The sequence below is a fragment of the Bubalus bubalis genome, chromosome 6 (genome assembly GCF_019923935.1).
Source record: "Bubalus bubalis isolate 160015118507 breed Murrah chromosome 6, NDDB_SH_1, whole genome shotgun sequence".
In the NCBI taxonomy this organism is placed as follows: Eukaryota; Metazoa; Chordata; class Mammalia; order Artiodactyla; family Bovidae; genus Bubalus; species Bubalus bubalis.
This window is the reverse complement of record NC_059162.1, coordinates 80,339,025-80,362,112: the sequence shown is the minus strand read 5'-3', so window position 1 is coordinate 80,362,112 and position 23,088 is coordinate 80,339,025. Positions and strand designations below refer to the sequence as shown.

Here is a 23,088-nt window from a genome sequence, read left to right as displayed (position 1 = left end):
GTGCAAATCAAGAGCACAAGGAAGTATGACTTTATATCCACTAAATTGACAAAATTTAAGTATCTTCTAAGACCAAGCATTGTAAGGACTCTCATTTATTGATGGGAATGTAAACTGTAATGGTCATTCTGATAGAGAAGTTGGCACTTTCTTATAAAGATGTATATATAGGACGTTCACGCCTTCAGAAATTTTTGCCCATGAACACCAGGAGATATGTAAAGTTTACAAGAAGGTGATAGGAATTTTAAATATATATATGTAAAAGTAGCAAAACAACAGCAGCCTGGAAACAAATCAAGTATTCATTGATAGAAAAGTGGATCAGTAAATCATACTGAAGTCACAGAATGGAATAAATATTCCATAGTATAAATAGTCACAGAATATTCAGTAGTGAATAAATGCACAGTAGCCATGTGGATCATGAGTGAATTTTAAAAACATAATATTGAGTATAAAACACAAGGCACAGAAGATTAAAATAGCATAATACCATTTTTATTAAAGCTCAGAAACAAACCAACAGAATATATTGTTAGGGAATACAAACCTGTGTGAGGACTCTAGCTATGGGGGATGGGTCAGTGAAGGAAGACATAGTGGGATAGAACAGTGTTAAGTTTGCTGTTGAACTCCTGGGTGCTTATTTCATTATAATGCCTCATATTATATGTTATGGATAATCCTTTTGTATTATCAAATCATTTTACATTTTATAAGAACATAAATAAAAATATTGGGTTGACCAAAAAGTTCATTTGGGTCCCATCTTACAGAAAAACACAGATGAACTTTTTGGCCATCCCAATATTTTTTTCATTCCAAAAAAAAAGTGAAATTTTAAAGAAGAGTGTTTTAATATATGAAAGTTGTTTTTATAGTCTCTCTCTCTTTCTCTCTCTCTATATATAGCTGATTTAAAGTCTGTGAAGGGCTTAGAAGACAATGTGATTCAGATTTAAAACTAAGGCTGGCTTTCAATCAAGAAGAGGTCCAGATGAGCTGAAACAATGGTTGTTTAACTTTTGGGGGTTTATTGTCTGACTGCTTTGAGCTGAAAGTTATTGAACCTCTTCCCAGAAAACACTGCATATGTGGAAAACTTTTCAGTTCCAGGGAGTGATGGTGAGTCTGGTCTGGAAATAGATTACTAAAGCTATCTAACAGTTACCAGTTTTAATGAGCTCATCCTACTGTAAGAAATGTATAGCAGATATTGCTAGTCAGAGGACAAAGCATCTTCATCAAATGTGCAACTTCATTCCTTAAAGTTAGTTTGTAAATTCATAGAAGTATCCTAAAGCTACATTAGAAGACGGAGACGTGATCTTAGTACTTTCAGTTTCGTGTGATGTGTATCATAGTCGGATTTTGGCAAATGGTTGTCAGGACTCTCTTTCAGGTTTTAAGTTTTTAATTTGGCCAACTTGCCAAGGCTCAAATTGAGGAGTGACCTACTTTTTCCTGGGTCAGAGCAACCAGGGCATGGGGAAAAATAATTCTTTTTTTTCTTTGCAGGAAGTTTTGTAAACTTTCTGAGTTGGCGAAGTCTGTATTCCACATCTGATACATGGGAAAGCTGTGCTTAGAAATATGGGTATTTTAAAAATAAAATTTTCAACTTGCAAAAATGCATCCTTGAAAACTTAAGATCTCTCTCAGGTGGTTCTCTCAGCTAAATGAGTAATATAACATGTCATTGTTTTTGGATACTTGATAAAGTGAAGAGTGGTATCATGTTTTCTTTGTCTGGCATTTGACAGCTGTTAACTAGTGAAATGAGAGATTAGAGTTTGTGCAACTGAAAGCATACACTTGATGCCTTCAAACAAAACTGTGTCACCTTCTATATAAAGTATTCAATTAGCCTGTTAGCAAGATGTGTAGGGTATGCTATTGAGAGAGTTACGTTTTCTTAGTGAGTTTCTTACGCTGTTTTCTAAGTCCAATAAGATGTTGATGCTTACAAGATAAAAAATTATCATAGTTATATATAAACTGTATATTGATTGTATTACTATATAATTCATCAAACAGTATTTTACACAATTGGTAAGTATATATATTTTAAAATATTGACTAATAAAGAATACTAAATTGTCAACTTTGCCTTTCTTATCTTTCTTATATAAAAGATGATTGTCTTTTTTTCACCCAGCTTGTTTTATCCTATGCCTGTTATGTCAGTTTCCCCACCCCCTTACATTGGGTTGAAAGAGAAAGTGTTTCTCAATTTGAAACTACCCTCTTATTTATTTTTCATTTCCAGTTGATCCCTTATTAAGGCACTAGAGCTATTGGTCTTTTAACTATCTGTGGCAGTGTACTATTTTTAGTTAATCCTAGAAGGAATAAGTCAGTATAGCATAGCGGTTAAGAGTATAGTTCCCTGGAACCTAACCAGTTGGTGAATCTACACTCAGAAATTGACTAAGTGTAAGACTTTGGCAAGTTGCTTGAATTTTCTCTCCTCTGTGGTTTCCTGTGTTTTTAATAAAAGGGTGACTTCAATGCTCTGGTACCTAGTAAAAACTGAGTGAATGTTAAGTATAAAAATAGTAGTAATAAGAATTATTATTCTTGAATTAATTATTGATAGGTTGCAGACTTAACACCCTAGCACTTATGTCTGTTTAGTGTATTTGTTTGTAATACAGAACAGGTTGGCTGTACCACTCTCTATCTGGGTCCAAACGTTCAGTAATGTGATAGTTCAATTCCTTTAAAAAGTAATAATGATATCTGTTGTATATTATGAGTAAAATTTTCAAGGCCTAATATCAAATGAATGGCAAATTATATTTACTTTAATGTTTATGTGAGTGCCTAGTATATTCAAAGCAATATGGGTAATATACAGATAAAATATAGTTCCTGTACTCAAGTAGTATCAATTTAATAGAAGGTATTAGAGAAATTGGGCTTCCCTGGTGGCTCAGAGGTTAAAGCATCTGCCTGTAGGAGACCTGGGTTCAATCCCTGGGTTGGGAAGATCCCCTGGAGAAGGAAATGGAACCCACTCCAGTATTCTGGTCTGGAAAATTCCATGGACAGAGGAGCCTGGAGGGCTACAGTCCAGGGGGTTGCAAAGAGTCAGACATGACTGAGCAACTTCATTTGATTAGAGAAATAGACAAAATATAGTGTATTTTCCCAGGTGGATGGAAGTTATGATATCAGAATTTAAGAATTCAGAATGGACGAGTAATACAAGCTGAACAAACCAGAAAACCAGTTTAAACATCTTGGGGAACTGAGGGGAAAGAAATTGGGCTATATACTGTAACTTGAGGGTTATTACTTCATTTCCAGGGATCTCTAAGTTAGGTTTTATTTTATGTTTGTTTATTCTTCATATTGGTATTACCATCTACAGATGTGTGTGTGCTTAGTCACTCAGTTGTGTCTGACTCTGTGACCCCATGGACTATAGCCCACTAGGGGGATTCTCCAGGCAAGAATACTGAAGTGGTTTGTCATGCCCTCCTCCAGGGAATCTTCCCAACCCAGTGATTGAACCCAGGTTTCCCACATTGCAGGTGGATACTTTACCATCTGAGCTACTCGGGAAACCCAAGAATACTGGAGTGTGGAGCCTATCCCTTCTCCAGGGGACCTTCCTGACTCAAAGGTCCCCTTTGAGTCCCCTTTGATTTGAACCAGGCTCTCCTGCATTGCAGGCAGATTCCTGAGCTACCAGGGAAGCCCTCTACAAGTGTAATACTTGTAAAAACTCAGTTTGTAGTACCCAAGTAGAAATGTTTAACATTTCTGTAAGAGAGGCATAAAGTATGACCAATGTTAGCATAGAGGTGATGTACTGTGGGAAAGAATTAGAAAAAAAATCTTCATAGAAGAATATTTGAGCTGGGATTTCAAAGGATGCATGTGATTCCAGGTGAATTTGGGATCTGTAGTAGTTGTTTGCCCCATGGAAGTTCAAGGTGTCAGCATAAATTCAGAATGAAGATTGTACATGGTATACTCTTGAGAGAGGAGGTGTTCATCTGAGCAGGAATGTGGGCATATGTAGAAGTATGTTGGGAGATCTATTTGAAGAGGTAAGTTGGTGCCAGGTCTGGTGGGCCTTGCATGCCTTTAATTTAAATGAGTGATAGAGAACCACAGAAGACTTTTACATGGGGAATGGTGATGGTAGTGGTGGTAGGCTAATACAGATGGATTATCCACCATCTGCACTCGTGTGTTCATTGAGTTCATGTTTGTCTCTTTCAGGAAGTTCATGATTTATTACAAGACTATGAATTAAAATACTGTTATGTGGACAGAAATAAGCGAACAGGTAAGAATTCTATTCTAAGCACCTGATTTTATTTTAATTCTGCATGTTGTCATTATAGAGCAAAAAAGCTAAATGTCTTTTTATTCTTAAACTAATCTCTGAATTTCTTAAACATTAAATCATATACACGTTACATAATTTATTTTCTGAAGGTAATATAATTATTCTAAATTTTAGTCACATAAATTAATGCAGCTTTAGGGAGTTCATTCTACCACATGGACACTGGTGCTGGCAAGAACCACTTTAGAATCCTCCATCTAGGTTATTAGTGTCTGACCTGGCCCTGCTCACCAACCTTTCTGGACCACTGCTGGGATGCATCAGGCCAAGCAACTAACAGGGTAGGAACACAGCCCCCCTAATTAATAGGCAGGTTGCCTTAAGCCCCCTTGAGCCACTCTGGTGTCAGCCACCCTGACGCCAGGCCCTGTCCACCAGAGCAGCCAGGACCCAGTTCTACATATCAGTAGCCCTGGGACCCCTGGGGCCCTGCAGCCAGCCACCAGTGGGAAGGACCCCCTTGGGCTCTGGCTCTGCCCACCGGTGGGCTGGCTGTAGCCTCTCAACCAGCCTTACTCACCAGTGGGCAGACACCAGCCCCAAGCCCACCATAGCCCCATAGCCTGCCATGGCAGGACCTAGCCCATCACCAGCAGTCTAGCATCAGCTCTGAGACACCTTGGGCCCCTCAACCAGGTTCCCTAGAATCCAGCCCCACCTACCAGGAAGTCAACACAAGCTTTAGGACACCTAGGACTCCAGAGCCAATTGTATTGAGAACCAGCCCCACACACCGATGGACTAAAACCAGCTCAAGGATACTCAGGGCCCTTCAATTGAAGATCCTGGGACATGACTCCATCCACCAGTGAGCCATCCCTAGCTCTGGGACCCCTTGGGCCCTGTAGCCAGAGACCCCAGGACACAACTCTGTCTACCAGTTGGCCGGCACAAACCCCAGAACCCAGCTTTACCTACTGGTGGGCCAGCACCAGTCCTGGGAGTCTCTGGATCCCAATCCTGCCCACCAGCAGGCAGGCCTCCATCAGCCTCTGGGCCACCACATCACTGCAGCCTGCCCTGTCAGAATTTAACCAACACACAACAGGATGATATCAGCCCCAGGACCCCTCATGCCCTGGCTCTGCCCAGCACCAGGCCAATATCAGTTCTGGGACACCTTCTGCCCCTTAGCATGCAGGATCCAGCACCCTCCACCAGTGGGTTGACACCAGATTTGGAACTCCCAGGGCACTGCAGCTGAAAAACCTGGTGGGGGGAGAGGGCAGTGCCTAGCTTTGTCTGCCGATGAGCAGGCACCAGCCCTGGGACACCCTGGGTCCCAGCTCCGCCCATCAGCAGGCCAACACCAGCTCTTGGACTACTTACCCAGTTGCCCCAGAATCCAGGCAGTGGAACAGCACCAGCTTTGGGACACCCCAGAACCTACAGCCAGCCATGTCAGGAAGCAGCCCCTCCACCAGCAGTCCAAAACTAAATCAGGAACCCTGGTCCTGCAACCACCCCTTTCCCAGAACTCATCTTTGCCCATGAGAGAGCCAGCACTGACTCCTCAGCTTGTGACATGGTCCCACCAACCAGCATCAGCAGCTTCTTCACAATGCAGGGCCTGGCAACCGGCTGGACCAGGTAGCCACACCTACCGGACTTCCTGCAGTGGTCAGCCTGCCACAACAGAAGGACGCATGCAGCTCACATAGGGGGCACCCGTAGGGCATATAGCTCTGGCGGCCAGACGGGAGTGCACTGTCGATACACATAGGACGTCTCCTACAAAAGGCCACTCCTCCCAAGTCAGGGTGTAACCACCCTACCAGATACGTAGGAAAAAAACCAGCAAATTAGACAAAATGAAGTGCCAAAAGAGCCTGTTCCAAAAGAACAAGCGAGAATAAAACTCCAGTAAGAGCTATGTGAAGTGGAGATAGGCTGTCTCCTTGAGAAATAGTCAAGGTAGTGATTGTAAAGATGATCAGAGAACTTGGGAGAAGATAGATTATACAGAGTAAGAAGTTAGATGTTTTTAACAAAGGATCAGAAAATTTATAAAAAGAACCAAACAGAGATAAAGAATGCAGTAACTGAAATAAAGAATAGCAGGATGGTGGATTCCTTCTACTACGCCAGAAGGGATCAAAAGTAGATTAAATGATAAGAGGAATGAATCAATGAGCTGGAAGACAGGAGTGGAAATTACTGATGCTTAACAGAAAAAAGAATAAAAAGAAATGAGGACAGTTTAAAAGACCTCAGAGACAACATCAGGCACACTAACATTATAGAGATCCCAAAAGGAGAAGAGAGAGAAAGAGGCAGAGAACATATTTGAAGACATAATAATTGAAAAGCTTCCCTAACCTGAGAAAGAAAACAAACATTCAGATACAGGAAGCACAGAGAGTGTCAAACAGGGCCAACCCAAAGAGGACCACAGCAAGACACTTTGTAATTAAAATGGCAAAAAATAAGGATAAAGACAGTATAAAAAGCAGCAAGGGAAAAGTAGTAAGTTATGTACAAGGAAACTCCTGTAAGGCAATCAGCTGACTTTTCCGCAGAAACTATGCAGGCAAGAAGGGAGTGGCACAATATATTTAAAGTGATGAAAGGGAAGAACCTACAACCAAGAATACTATAGAAAGAAAGACTTTCATTCAGATTTGATGGAGAGATTGAAAGTTTTATGGGCTTCCCTTGTGGCTCAGCTAGTAAAGAATCTACCTACAATACGGGAGACCTGGGTTCGATCCCTGGGTTTGGAAAATCCCTGGAGAAGGGAAAGGCTATCCACTCCAGTATTCTGGCCTGGAGAATTCCATGGACTATGCAGTATACTGTATAGTCCATGGGGCCACAGAGAGTTGGACGTGACTGAGACACTTTCACTTTCACAGTTTTACACACAAGTAGAATCCAAAGCACCAGTTTGGATGGGTTCACAGGTATTTTCTATTAAATGTTTGGAGAAGAGTTAACATGTATCCTTCTCAAACTACTGAAAAAAAATTACAGAGGAATGAATATTTCTGAACTTATTCTACAAGGGCAGCATCACCCTGATAACAAAACCAAAGATACCACAAAAATTGAAAACTACAAGTCAGTATGACTGATGAACATGGATGTAAAAATCCTCAACAAAATATCAGCAAACTGAAATCAGCAATACATTGAAAAGATCATATAGCATGAGCAAGCAGGGCTTATTTTGGGGATGCATAGTTCAAAATCTGCAAATTAATATGATAAATATATTAAATTGAGGAATAAAAATCATGACCATCTAAATATGCAGAAAAAGTTTTTGACAAAATTCAGCATCCATTTATGGTTAAAACTCTCAACAAAGTGGGTAAAACCCTCAACAAAGAGGGAACAGACTTCAAAATAATAAAGGCCATCTGATAAGCCATGGCTAACATCATATTTAGTGGTGAAAAGCTGAAAGCATTTCCTCTAAGATCAAGACCAAGGCAAGGATGCCCACTATTGCCATTTTTGTCCAACATGGTATTGGAAGTCTTAGCCACAGCAGTCAGACAATAAAAAGAAGAAAAACCCAAGTTAGAAAGGGAGAAGTAAAACAGATGACACATGTTATACATCGAGATTTCTAAAGATGCCACCAAAAACTCATCAATGAATTTGATACAGTCTCTTCAAGAAATGATGCTCAGAAAACTGAACAGTTCTTGTAAAAGAATGAAATTAGAGCATTTTCTCATACCATATAAAGAATTAAACTCAAAATGGATTAAAAATCTAAATGTAAGACTGGAAACCATAAGATCCTAGAAGACAACATAGGCAGAACATTCTTTGATCTAAATCCCGTAGCAATATTTTTTTTGGCTATCCCTCCTAAAGCAAAGGAAGCAAAAGCAAAAATAAACAAATGGGACCTAATTAAACTTAAAAGCTTTTGCATAGTGAGGAAACCATTGATAAAATGAAAAGACAACCTACCGAATGGGAGAAATATTTGAAAATGGTATGACTGATAGGTGGTTAATATTCAAAATATATAAACAGCTCATACAACTCAATATCAAAAAAACTAAACAATCCAATTAAAATGGGCAGAAGACCTGAATAGACATTTTTCCAAGGGAGACATACAGGTGGCCAAGAGGCAAGTGAAAAGATGCTTAGCATTGCTAATCTTCAGAGAACTACAAATCAAAACCACAATAAAATATCACCTCACCCTTGTCAATATGACTATTATTTTTAAAAAAAAACAACCCAAAAAAATATGATGAAAAGGCACTCTCATACAGTGTTGGGGATTTGGATTTACACCAATGTAAATTGGTGCAGCCTCTGGAAAACAGTGTGGAGGTTCCTCATAAAACTAAAAATTGAGCTACCATATGATTAGCAACTCCACTCCTGGCTAGATAAAGTGAAAACACTAATTCAAAAAGATACATGCACCCCAGTGTTCATATCAGTGCTATTTACAGTAGCCAAGTATGAGGCAACCTAAGCATCCATCAACAGATTAATAGATAAAGAAGAGGTGGTATACACACACACACACGCACACATATGTATATACACACACACAATGCAATACCATTCAGCCATAAAGAAAAAAATGAAATTTTGCCTTTTGCAGCAACATGGATAGACCTGCAGGGTCTTATGCTTAGTGAAATAGTCAGACAGAGAAAGATAAATACTGTATGTTATTGCTTATATGTGGAATCTAAAGCTAAAACAAATGAATATGACAAAGCAGAAACAGACTCACAGATATTGAGAACAAACTAGTGGTTACCAGTGTGGAGAGGAAACAGGGAAGGGCAAGATAAGGGTAGAGGATTAAGAGGTACAAACTATTACACATAAAATAAGCTATAAAGATACATTGTACGGCACAGGGAAGTAGCCAATATTTTATAATAATTTAAATGGAATATAATCTGTGAACATTTGAATCACTGACATACACCTAAAATGATACAATATTGTAAATCAACTATCAGATCAGATCAGTCGTTCAGTCGTGTCCGACTCTTTGCGACCCCATGAATCGCAGCACGCCAGGCCTCCCTGTCCATCACCAACTCCCGGAGTTCACTCAGGCTCACGTCCATCGAGTCAGTGATGCCATCCAGCCATCTCATCCTCTCTTGTCCCCTTCTCCTCCTGCCCCCAATCCCTCCCAGCATCAGAGTCTTTTCCAGTGAGTCAACTCTTCGCATGAGGTGGCCAAAGTACTGGAGTTTCAGCTTTAGCATCATACCTTTCAAAGAAATCCCAGGGCTGATCTCCTTCAGAATGGACTGGTTGGATCTCCTTGCAGTCCAAGGGACTCTCAAGAGTCATCTCCAACTATACCTCAATAAAAACTTAGGCAAAAAATGGAATTTTTGTAGGTTTTTAAAAAATATTTATAATATTGCCAGAGCTTTATGAAGTTTTATAATGAATGTCCTAATATTATAACATTTTAATCAGTGTTTTGAATTTGCTTAGTATTGTTCATTTTTAATAATATATTATTGGACTTAGTGAATAAATTATGTAATTTGACCTTTAGTTATACAAATTGGGAAAATTGTTTAATTTTTCTGCATGTGTTATATCTGAGATTAAAAACCTAAATTAGATTATTTTCTCTGTGTACATATGAAATGTAAATATTTAAAAACATCTCTTTGAGATGACAAAAAAGTAAAGAAATGTCTGAAGGATGATATAACCATTATGTGTGTGTGTGTGTGTGGGAGGGGGGTATTTAGTCTCTTAAGTCGTGATACTAATGTCTGAAGGATGATATAACTATCATATGTGTGTGTGTGTGTGTGTGTGAGGGGGGTATTTAGTCGCTAAGTCGTGATACTAATGTCTGAAGGATGATATAACTATCATGTGTGTGTGTGTGTGTGTGTGGGAGGCGGGTATTTAGCCTCTAAGTTGTGATACTGACTCCCAAATTAGCAGGGTTTTTTTTTTTTGTTTTTTGTTTTTGTTTTTTTTTTCTGGCTGCATTGGGTCTTCACTGCAGTTTAGGCTTTCTCTAGTTACAGCACATGGAGTCTTCTCTAGTTGCAGTGCATGGGATCCCAGTGCTTAGTTGCCCCAAAGCATGTGGGATGTTAATTCCCCAAGCAGGGATTGAACCTGTGTCCCCTGCATTGGGGCTACCCTAAAGCGATGCAGGAGTTCCTGCTTTCAATGCAGGAGATGCAGGAGACTCTTTGCAACCCTATGGACTGTAGCCCACCAGGCTCCTCTGTCCATGGGATTCTCCAGGCAAGAATACTGGAGTGGGTTGCTGTGCTCTGCCCCAGGGGATCTTCCTGAACCAGGATTTGACCCTGTAGCTCCTGCATTGCAGATGGATTCTTTACCTTTGAGCCATGGGGAACCCTATTATGTTAGATACTTGAAACTAATTTTATGTGTTGATTATACTTCAATTTAAAAAGACTTTGAAGTATTTTTGTTATTAAAATATTATATAGATGCTAGATCCCTAATGTAGTACTATTAAGTGAATACCTCTGATAGTATGATAAGAAATTCTGCATTTGTTTTTTGTGACTTAGAAATACAGAAAAGAACACTACAGTTAAAAATGAAATCAAGTTTTTACCTCTCTTTGACTCCATTCCCTCCATCCCTCCTTGCCAAAGGGCAAGCACTAAAAAATTTGGTGCACACTTTCCATCTGTGCCATTCCATTGTGGTAGTTATTAGAGCTGTTTGCAGATTCTTTTTGTTCCTGTCATAGGGTAAATAGTGCTTCCCTGTCTCTCTTTGAAGTTACCAGTGGACATGTGATTTGGCTTTCGATGAATGAAGTGCAGTGAAAGTGACATGTATCCCCTCCAGGTAGAAGATTTCAGAGCTCGCATGTGATTGACTGCTCACCGTGCAACTTGCTAAAGTGATTGAGGAAGGTTGTATGTCCTCTTTAAACAGTCCCAGAGTGGCTATGAGCAAAGCCTCCTTCCTTCCTTTCAGGGTGGGATATGCATGATGAACAAGGAGGAGAAACCCTTCTGTTTTGTTAAGTCTTTGAAATTGTGAAGTGGTTTCTTATCAAAGCATCCCAACTAATGTCTGAAATTCTACTATATGTAAAGTTAACAGTATTGTACTTGGTGTTTTTTAAACAACATAAATGGTATTCTCCTATATTTTTCATTTAGCAACTAAATGACCAGATGTGGCATTGTACATATAGCTTTAGTTCATTGATTTAAACTACTACATATTATTCTGTCCTGTGAATTTATCACCACTGATAAATCTGTTCAGTACTAACAGGCATTTAGGAAGCTTTAACTTTTCCAGCATTTCAAAAAATACTGCAATGAGTATGCTTTTACTTTCTTTTGATAGACATTGCAGTGGTTTCTCCACAAGTGAATTATTGGGTTTGTAAGTTATGTTCAACTTTAATGTTAAAAATATTGACAAAGGCTTTACAGCTCACTTTTAGCCAGGAATGGTGCTATTCCTACCAGCTAGGATGATAGACATCATGATTCATGGTTGATCAGAAGGAGTATTCAAAAATGTTTTGTTTCAAGTGGAGAAAATTAACTCTAGACTAACAATGCTAAAAATTTTAAAGTGAGACCTGTAAGGATCAAGCTCATTCCTGATAACCACGACCCAGAAAAAAACCTCAAGAATATTTGCTTGAATATAAAAACATCCAGTACCCAACAAGGTAGAAATTTAGTGTCTGGTATCCAATTAAAAATGACCAGATATGGCAAAGAAGCAGAAAAGTACAGCCCATAATGAGAAATCAATCAAAACTGACCTGGGATTGAAATAGATATATTAAAACAGTTTATAACTGTGTTTCATATATACAAGAATTTATAGTAAAAATTGAACATATTAAATATAGGATGGAAGATGTTAAGTATACTTAATTCACACTTTTAGAAATGCAAACTACAGTTTCTGGGATGAAAAAACGAGATGGGTAAATAGGATTCACAGCAGAGTAGACATTGCAGAGGAACAGATTAGTGAATGTGAATACATGGAAACAGCCAAAATGAAACAGGAAAAAAGAACTGTAAAACATGAACAGAGTTATCCATGAACTATGGCCAACTTCAAAGCCCTAGTATTGGAGTAATGGAGTCTCTGTATGAGAGAGAAAATAATACAGAAAAGACAGTTAAAGAATTACTAGCTGAAAATTTTCCAGATTTGGCCTGAACCCAGAGATCCTCAAAGCTTAACCAACCTTAAGCATAAAACGTGAAAAACCTACAATAAGGTACATTTGTAATCAACTTACTTGTAATTAGTGATAAAGAGAAAATCTTAAAAACAGCTCTCCCCACCAAGGACATGTTATGTTTAGATGGAAAAATATAAATATGACTACATATTTATTGGAAACAATACAAATGAGAAGACCATGGGGCAACATCTTTCTTTGCTGAAAGAAAAAAGATCAAAAAAAGATCACTTAATAAGACACTTATGAAAGATACTGAAGAAGTGACAAATAACAGAAGGTATTCCATGGTCATGGACTGGAAGAATTAACATTGTCCATACTACTGAATCTTAAAGGAAATCAACCCTGAATATTCATTGGAAGGACTGATGAATCAAGCTGAAGCTCTAATACTTTGGCCACCTGATGTGAAGAGCCAACTCGTTGGAAAAGACCCTGATGCTGGGAAAGATTGAGGGCCGGGGTAAAAGGGGGTGACAGGATGAGATGGTTGGATAGCATCACTGACTCAGTGGACATGAGTTTGAGCAAACTCTGAGAGATGATGAAAGCCAGGGAATCTGGCATGCTGCAGTCCATGGGGTCACAAAGAGTCGGATATGACTAAGTGACTAGCATAGCACCACCACCACTCTACTTAATGGGAGAAAATATTTGCAAATTATATCTGATAAGGAGCTAATATCCATAATACATAAAGAACTCATACAACTCAATACCAAAAGAATAATCTAATTAAAAACCTGGCAGAGGATATCTAAAGAGACATTTTTCCAAATTAGGCATACAGGTGGGCAACAGATTCATGGAGAGGTGTTCAATATCACTAATCATCAGTTCAGTCAGTCAGTTCAGTCGCTCAGTCATGTCCGACTCTTTGCAACCCCATGAATCGCAGCACGCCAGGCCTCCCTGTCCATCACCAACTCCCGGAGTTCACCCAGACTCACGTCCATCGAGTCAGTGATGCCATCCAGCCATCTCATCCTCTGTCATCCCCTTCTCCTCCTGCCCCCAATCCTTCCCAGCATCAGAGTCTTTTCCAATGAGTCAACTCTTCGCATGACGTGGCCAAAGTACTGGAGTTTCAGCTTTAGCATCATTCCTTCCAAAGAAATCCGAGGGCTGATCTCCTCTAGAATGGACTGGTTGGATCCCCTTGCAGTCCAAGGGACTCTCAAGAGTCTTCTCCAACACCACAGTTCAAAAGCATCAATTCTTTGGCGCTCAGCCTTCTTCACAGTCCAACTCCCACATCCATACATGACCACAGGAAAAACCATAGCCTTGACTAGACTAAGCTTTGTTGGCAAAGTAATGTCTCTGCATTTGAATATGCCATCTAGGTTGGTCATGACTTTCCTTCCAAGGAGTAAGTGTCTTTTAATTTCATGGCTGCAGTCACCATCTGCAGTGATTTTGGAGCCCCCCCCCAAAAAAAGTCTGACACTGTTTCCCCATCTATTTGCCATGAAGTGATGGGACCGGATGCCATGATCTTCGTTTTCTGAATGTTGAGCTTTAAGCCAACTTTTTCACTTTCCGTTTTCACTTTCATCAAGAGGCTTTTTAGTTCTCTTCACTTTCTGCCATAAGGGTGGTGTCATCTGCATATCTGAGGTTATTTATATTTCTCCTGGCAATCTTGATTCCAGCTTGTGCTTCTTCCAGTCCAGCGTTTCTCCTGATGTACTCTGCATATAAGTTAAATAAACAGGGTGACAATATACAGCCTTGACATACTCCTTTTCCTATTTGGAACCAGTCTGTTGTTCCATGTCCAGTTCTAACTGTTGCTTCCTGACCTGCATACAGATTTCTCAAGAGGCAGGTCAGGTGGTCTGGTATTCCCATCTCTTTCAGAAGTTTCCACAGTTTCTTGTGATCCACACAGTCAAAGGCTTTGGCATAGTCAATAAAGCAGAAATAGATGTTTTTCTGGAACTCTCTTGCTTTTTCGATGATCCAGCGGATGTTGGCAATTTGATCTCTGGTTCCTCTGCCTTTTCTAAAACTAGCTTGAACATCAGGAAGTTCACAGTTCACATATTGCTGAAGCCTGGCCTGGAGAATTTTGAGCATGACTTTATTAGTGTATGAGATGAGTGCAATTGTGCAGTAGTTTGAGCATTCTTTGGCATTGCCTTTCTTTGGGATTGGAATGAAAACTGACCTTTTCCAGTCCTGTGGCCACTGCTGAGTTTTCCAAATTTGCTGGCATATTGTCATCAGGGAAATGAAAATCAAAACCACAGTGATATATCACCTCACACCTGTTAGAATATACTGTTATCAAAAAAGCAAGACAAAGTGTTGGAGAGAAGGAGTAAAGGAAACCCTTGGACATTGTTGGTGGGAATGGAAATTGATACAGTCACTATGGGAAACAGAATGGAGGTCCTTTAAAAAATTAAAAATGAAACTACCATATTGTCCAGCATTTCCACTTTGGGATATTAATTTGAAGGAATTAAAAACATTATTTCAAAAAATATAGAAACCCCTATGCTCATTGCAGTGTTATTTACTACAGACAAGATATGGCAACTCCCTAAGTGGTTACTGATAGATGGATAAGGAAGATGGCATATATGCATAGACAATGGAATATTATTCAGCCTTAAAAAAGAATGGAATCTTACCATTTGTGATAACATGGATGGGCCTTGAGAGCATTATGCTAAGTGCAGTAAGTCAGAGAAATACGAATACTGTGTGACCTCACTTATAGGTTAAATCTAGAACAAAACCAAAAAACCCTGAGCTCATAGACACAGCCAGAGGCTAGGGATGGGGTGAAATGGGTGAGGAAAGTCATAAAGTACAAATTTCCATATAAAATAAGTCATGGGGATATAATGTATAGCAGGATTACTTCAAATAACAGTACTGTAGTGTATATTTGAAAGTTGTTAAGGAAGTAGATCTTAAAAATTCTCATCCCTTTCCCCTGAATTTTTGTAATTATGTGTAGTGATGGATGTTAACTAGACTTATTTCACAATATGAACAAATATTGAATTATTAAACACCTGAAACTAATATAATGTTATTTGTGATTTATACATCAAAAAAATCCCATGGAATTATTTACCCACCAAAAATATACTTTAAAAGTAAGGATGAATAAAGATATTTTTTAATCATATAAAAGCTGAAAGAATTAATTATCATCAGACCTGCTTTATAAGAAGTATTTAAAGAAGTCCTTTAAGCAGGGAGAAAATGGTGCTAGATGGAAATCTGGATCTACACACAAAAATGAAGAATATCAGATGTTTTCTGTGTGTGTATAAAAACTGTTTTGTTAATATTTGGTTCTCTTTAAATGGTTTAAAGTAAAAATAATAACACTGTTGTGGAGGTTATAACACCTGTAGAAATAAAATGCATGACAACAATACAAAGACTGAGAGGGGAGGAATAGAAGTACGCTGTTGTAAAGTTTTTGGACTGTATGCAGAAAGATCAATATCATTTGATGGTAACTGTTAAGTTACAGATGTATACTACAAAGCCTGAATCATCCACTAGAATAATACAGGGAAGAAGCTCAGTAGTTATATTAAATGACATTGCCTTGAATTACATTACCTATGGTGGTGTTTGAGGAAACAGATAATAATAGTTTAATAAAAGTGGCTGCAGTTATAAACCTTAAAATCTGAGCTTTCTGTTGTAGATAAGAAGAAATAATTGTTTTAGAATAGGATACATCAGATGTTTAAGCTGGTTCTAGAAAAGGCAGAGGAACGAGAGATCAAATTGCCAACATCTGCTGGATCATTGAAAAAGCAAGAGAATTCCAGAAAAAATATCTATTTCTGCTTTATTGACTATGCCAAAGCCTTTGACTGTGTGGATCACAAGAAACTGGAAAATTCTGAAAGAGATGGGAATACCAGACCACCTGACCTACCTCTTGAGAAACCTGTATGCAGGTCAGGAAGCAACAGTTAGAACTGGACATGGAACAACAGACTGGTTCCAAATAGGAAAAGGAGTATGTCAAGGCTGTATATTGTCACCCTGCTTATTTAACTTATATGCAGAGTACATCAGGAGAAATGCTGGACTGGAAGAAGCACAAGCTGGAATCAAGATTGCCGGGAGAAATATCAATAACCTCAGATATACAGATGATACCACCCTTATGGCAGAAAGTGAAGAACTAAAGAGCCTCTTAATGAAACTGGAGAGTGAAAAAGTTGGCCTAAAGCTCAACATTCAGAAAACTAAGATCATGGCATCTGGTCCCATCTCTTCATGGCAAATAGATGGGGAAACAGTGGCTGACTTTATTTTTGGGGCTCCAAAATCACTGCAGATGGTGATTGCAGCCATGAAATTAAAAGACGCTTACTCCTTGGAAGAAAAGTTATGACCAACCTAGACAGCATATTCAAAAGCAGAGACATTACTTTGTCAACAAAGGTTCATCTAGTCAAGGCTATGGTTTTTCCAGTAGTCATGTATGGATGTGAGAGTTGGACTGTGAAGAAAGCTGAGCACCGAAGAATTGATGCTTTGAAACTGTGGTGTTGGAGAAGACTCTTGAGAGTCCCTTGGACTGCAAGGAGATCCAACCAGTCCATCCTAAAGGAGATCAGTCCTGGGTGTTCATTGGAAGGACTGATGTTGAAGCTGAAACTCCAATACTTTGGCCACCTGATACAAAGAGCTGACTCATTGGAAAGGACCCTGATGCTGGGAAAGATTACAGGCGGGAGGAGAAGAGGACGACAGAGGATGAGATGGTTGGATGGCATCACCGACTCAATGGACGTGAGTTTGGGTAGACTCCGGGAGTTGGTGATGGACAAGGAGGCCTGGCGTGCTGCGATTCATGGGGTTGCAAAGAGTTGGACACGACTGAGCAACTGAACTGAGCATTAGAGAATAAGTTTTTGCATACTTGCCATCAAATTTGTGCAAATAATAAATTTAACTAATAGAGCAGCCATGGCAAAGGATAAATAAAATTGTGACTTGTGAAAGGATTGGGACCAATGTTGAATCTTAAAATTTTGGTAGGAAAATGGAAACAGAACTAATTTCCAAATGTGTTATAGTGTTTTCTCTGTAGGGTGACACCTTCCACTTCCACAGAGTCAATGTGAAAAAAGTTGGACTTTTTTTTTTTTAGAGACTTTGTGGACTTGAAAAGAAATGGAAGAAACTATAGAAGAGAATCAATGACCTCTTTTCCCTACTGCCTGGAGTTTTAAATTTGCTTCATCATGTTATATAAATTCTACTACAAAATATCTTATTTGGGTTGAGCAAATGCAGATACCTAAGAAAAGGAAAATGAGAAGTTGTCAGTTTTAAAATGTACTAGTTAATCTATGCATGTATACATTCATCCATTCAGCTGACACACAGGCTCCACTGTGTGTCTGACAGTATGATAGCAGATGGAGATATATTCCATAGCAGTTTAGGGATCTCACAGTTGATAGGATAGCAGACGTCTAAACAAAGGTTATAATACATTGTGATATGTGCAATAATCCAGTCAATGTTCAAAATACAGAGGGGTAGTAAAACAAGTATTAAGTAACTGGAAGACAGTATCAGAGAATGCTTCCTGGAGATCATGATACATTAACCCCTGGGCTGACTTTGAAAGGCAACTAAAAGATTTGAGTGGCTGAAGATAGGGAGAGATCTTGTAGGCAAGGGAATGACGTGTATAGATGCTTGAACAAGGTGATACCTAGGGAACTACAAGCAACTCAGTGTTGGTGGAGAATAAAGAAGTGTGGTGGGGAAGGGAAGTTGGACAGTTAATGAGGCTGGCGTCAGATCAAAAGGGCCTGGTAGGGCATGATAACTACGCTGGGTCTTGGCTTCATTTTTCATACTGAATCATTGCATTTTAGGCAGTAGACAGACACAATTAAACTCTCATTTTTGAGAGTTTGCTTTATTGTCATTGAAGAAAAGCAAGCTAGAAGAATGAAGGAAAGAGGATGGATCTAAGACCTGTTTGGAGGGTAAACTTTGAGGATTCCTTTAAGTGAGGGGTAAAGCAGATAGGGTCTCAGGTAATTCCCAGGTTTCTCTCTTGTGAGTGTGATGCTAGCAGCTAAGACAGAGAATGAAGGAAGCTGAGCCATGTTGAGATTTTAGAGGAACGGAGAGGATGAAGATCATGAGTTATGTTTGATCATGTGTCAATCAGCATGTGAATATATATAGAACTAAAAGACTAGAAATGTAGTTTTGAGAGTTGACAAGAGAATAAGAGGTTTTCTCTGAGTCCCCAGACTAGCCATTTTGCTCTATTTAATTGCTTTCATAGCCCCCCATACTTGTTGGTAATATCACAGTTGTAGTGCTGCTGCTGCTGCTGCTAAGTCGCTTCAGCCGTGTCCGACTCTGCGACTTCAAAGACGGAAGCCCACCAGGCTCCTCCGTCCCTGGGATTCTCCAGGCAAGAACATTGGAGTGGGTTGCCATTTCCTTCTCCAGTGCATGAAAGTGAAAAGTGAAAGTGAAATCGGCCAGTCGTGTCAGACTCTTAGCGACCCCATGGACTGCAGCCCACCAGGCTCCTCCATCCATGGGATTTTCCAGGCGAGAGTACTGGAGTGGGGTGCCATTGCCTTCTCCAATCACGCTTGTAACTCTCTGTCTAATCTACCATCGTCTACTGGATTGTGGGGTCCTTGTTGAAAAGGATCTTGTTTTGTTGACCCCCTCCTTTGCAGTGCCTAACACAGAGCCTGGCACATGAGAAATGAATACGTGGGCATGGATGTGAGTGCCCAGGGAAGGGGGCATAGACAGGGATTTATGGCTCAGGGTTACAGTCACCGGCTATCACTGTGTGTGCTCCTGCCAGGAAGGAACCTTAAGGATTACTACCTTACAGGTGTGAGTGGAGAAAAATATATCTAAGGAAATGGAAGGAGGAGTGCTTAGGCAAGTATGAAGAAAATCAGGAAGGACTTTATTAAGGAAGTTAAGGAAGGGCATGGTTAACAGTTTCAGATACCTGGAGAAGTCAAATCAAATATGTACTGATGAACTTATGAGCTAAATATGAACATAATCAATATTTACAAATGATAGTTGACTTGTTTGCTGGTTTTAGCAAAATACCATTAAATGGTGTTCTATGTCAGCATAAGGAAAGAAAGGCATAGAATCAAAATAACTCAAGTCCTTTATGAGTGCTTATTGGAAACCAAGAGATAATCTCTCAGTAAGTGCAGCAAAGCCATTTTCCCCCTAGTGCTGGAAGAGTTAGCTATTCCTCTATAAGTAGTTTCCTTGTATGTGGATATCATGTTAAATAAAAAATGTAATTCTTTAAATATTAGCATCACACTCACTGTGGCGAGATGCTCACAGCCTGAGAGGCGCATGGGCACTAAGACCAGCTAAGGAAGAGAGGGCTGAGTGAGATGGCAGGCAGGACTGTCCGTGCTGTTTAAATCCTTTCCCTCTTGCTCTGTGCATATTTGCCATGTTGCTATCTTTGCATCTGAGTAAGTTGGGTACTCCTATGGGCACCTTCACTGTGTGTTCCAAAGAGGGCGAGAAGAGGGAGCGGGAGGAAGGTTGAGAGAACGGTGTGTTTCTAATTTGTGGTTTGTCCTCTGTTGTTTCTTTTATCTGGGGTTTTAAATTTTTCTTATAATATTGCTCAAAATCTTATCAGATACACATGTGTGTATGATATTTCATTGATTTAGAATTTTATATTTGTATCATGTTTTAGATTTTACAAATTATCATGTCTATTTGTTGCTTAATGCTGCAACAACTTCATTAGGTAGACAGGACATTTTTTTCCCCCCTTTGGTTTGTTCTACAAAGATTTGAAGGTAAGCTACTTGTCTAGTATCATAATCCTGTGATATTTTCATACCATATTGTTCATCCCAACAGTATACAAATTATATGTGTATGTATTGTTTCAGTGTAATTAATTTTATTTTAAGGAAACATGTACATGAATTGGAGAAAGATTTGGCTTCCTCTGGGCATTTTGGTGTCTTTTGGCTATGCCTTTGTTCTTTTAGATATTCTATTTTTAAATAATTTAAAAATTACCTATTTTTTAGGTATATTTTAGGTATTCTTATTATCAAAGAGGGCCTTTGAGAACTCTCTGAGAAGAAAGAATTGTTCATAAAATTTTGCATCACATATTATTGATGGAAAATATCAAATCTGTGTGTAGTTTAAAAAGACTACCATCACCCCTCCCACAAGAAGTGTAGCTTCTAATATAAGTTGTCTGTTTTTTGAGTTACTGGTCATGAAATTGTTTAAGTGGGAGTATCAGCACTTAAAAACAATGAAATAGAATAGAAAATACCAGAATACATTACACATGATAGGTGTTTTGCTTTCTGATACTTTTGTTTCAGAAATATATATATATATATACACACACACACGCATATGTGTGGGCTTCCCTGGTGGCTCAGAGAGTAAAGAATCTGCCTGCAATGCGGGAGACCTGGGTTTGATCCCTGGGTTGGAAAGATCCCCTGGAGAAAAGAGAATGGCAGCCCATTCTAGTATTGTTGCCTGGAGAATTCCATGGACAGAGGAGCCTGGTGGGCTACAATCCATGCGGTTGCAAAGAGTCAGACATGATTTAACGACTAATGCACTTACATATGTGTACTGAGGCATAGGTATAAAATCTGTTTCTTACTGTGGGTCATGATCAAAAAAGCTTGAAAACACTGGCTCAGAAAACTCATTCATTTTATCTTCTTCCAGCTTTTGTTACCTTATTGAATGGGGAACAAGCCCAGAATGCGATTCAGATGTTTCATCAATATTCTTTTCGAGGAAAAGACTTAGTAGTCCAGCTCCAGCCAACAGATGCTTTGCTATGTATCACCAACTTGCCCACTTCTTTTACATTAGAAGAGTTTGAAGAACTTGTTCGTGCTTATGGAAATGTCGAAAGATGTTTTCTTGTCTACAGTGAAGTTACTGGCCATTCCAAAGGCTACGGATTTGTAGAATACATGAAAAAGGACTTTGCTGCAAAGGCTCGATTGGAGCTATTGGGTAAACAGTTGGGAGCATCAGCTGTCTTTGCACAGTGGATGGATGTTAATCTACTGGCCGCAGAGCTCATTCATTCTAAGTGCCTTTGTATAGATAAACTCCCTAGTGACTATAGGGATTCAGAGGAGCTGTTGCAGTTTTTTTCCAGTATCCATAAACCTGTGTTTTGCCAGGTATGTATTTTTAAGGTATTATTTGAAATATTTGAAAATATCTACATATGCATCGGCATGCACTCACATATTTATTATACCTATGTAAATATCACCATGGATAATCTCATTCTACTTTAGTTTGTAATGAACACTTTAATATGATGGTAAATTTTAAATTGATTTTTTTTGTTGATGGGCCAGACTATATTGTTTTTATATAATTATGTCTTAGCAAACCCATCACTTAATGCATCCACCTTCTCCTTCCATCTGTTCTTGACCATTCATGCGCTGATTACTTCATCCACCCACATTTGATTTGTCACATTCTCAGTGCCAGATACCATACTGCTAAATGTCAGAAATATAACAAATAGAAAGATATTCTCTCTATACCTCACAGTTTTGTAGAGTACACTGATAGATAAGCAAATAACTGTACATCCCATATGAAGAGTGAGATAATGCAAAACAGAAAAGTGTTACATGGTGTAGAAGGAATGCTTTATTGTGTCTTAATGGGGTCATGGTAAGTGAGACATTTAGAGAAGATCTCTGAAAACTGACAACATTGGTAAGAATTTTCAATCACTTTATCAGAATAAAATTGAATAAACTCTACCAAATAGACAGAAATACATACTGTATACGGCTCCTTCCCATACAGATTTTTATAGCACCTGATGAAATCTTTCTCTTTCGCTTCCCTTCATTTCTTCCTTCTATTTATTCTCTCCTCCTTTGCTCCTTCTCATCTCCCATCTTTCTTCTGCTCACCCTTATTTTTCTGTTATCATACACATATTGAATCTCTACTCTTGCAGTAGAAAGTTTGAAATTTATTATAGTTTATTTAATTAAAATGAATGCTACATCTTACTTTTTCTTACATTTTTGCCCCTCCAATCCCAATATAATCATCAAAGAAAGTGTCCGTGGAGCTTCAACAAGTTAGAATACTTTGTGACAAATCTTTGCCAAGTTATTGAAAGTTGTCTTACTGATATGCTGTTCTTGAATACTAAGAATTATACAGTGATATCCTGTGGCCAAACATAATTCTTTGTAGCTTTAGTTGAGGCCTTTGAAGCAAATATGAGGGGAAAGCTGTTTTTTACATATTGTATTTGAATTATGAACCTTGGTATTAGAAGGGACTTAGGTTATCTGGTCTTGTTTTCCATCTGGTTAAAAAAGAAAAAGATTTGTTACAATCATTGTAAATGATCATTTAGCTTTTGTTAAAATATTTTTAAGTAATGGAAAACTAACTATTAATAGATCATAAGTCATGCCATTGCATATTTGAATGGCTCTCATATTGAATGGAA

The 23,088-nt window shown here is 38.8% G+C and overlaps 1 protein-coding gene across 2 annotated transcripts in view; it reads left to right on the top strand.

Moving 5' to 3' along the window:
- The window catches only part of RAVER2 (ribonucleoprotein, PTB binding 2), a 137,264-nt gene that overhangs the window by 25,257 nt on the left and 88,919 nt on the right, over nucleotides 1–23,088 (top strand). For both annotated transcript variants that reach the window (XM_025288541.3, XM_025288540.3), the window contains exons 2-3: nucleotides 4,240–4,306; nucleotides 21,306–21,775. In XM_025288541.3, the coding sequence (XP_025144326.3) occupies nucleotides 4,240–4,306; nucleotides 21,306–21,775 (537 nt within the window). The remainder of the gene's footprint in view (nucleotides 1–4,239; nucleotides 4,307–21,305; nucleotides 21,776–23,088) is intronic.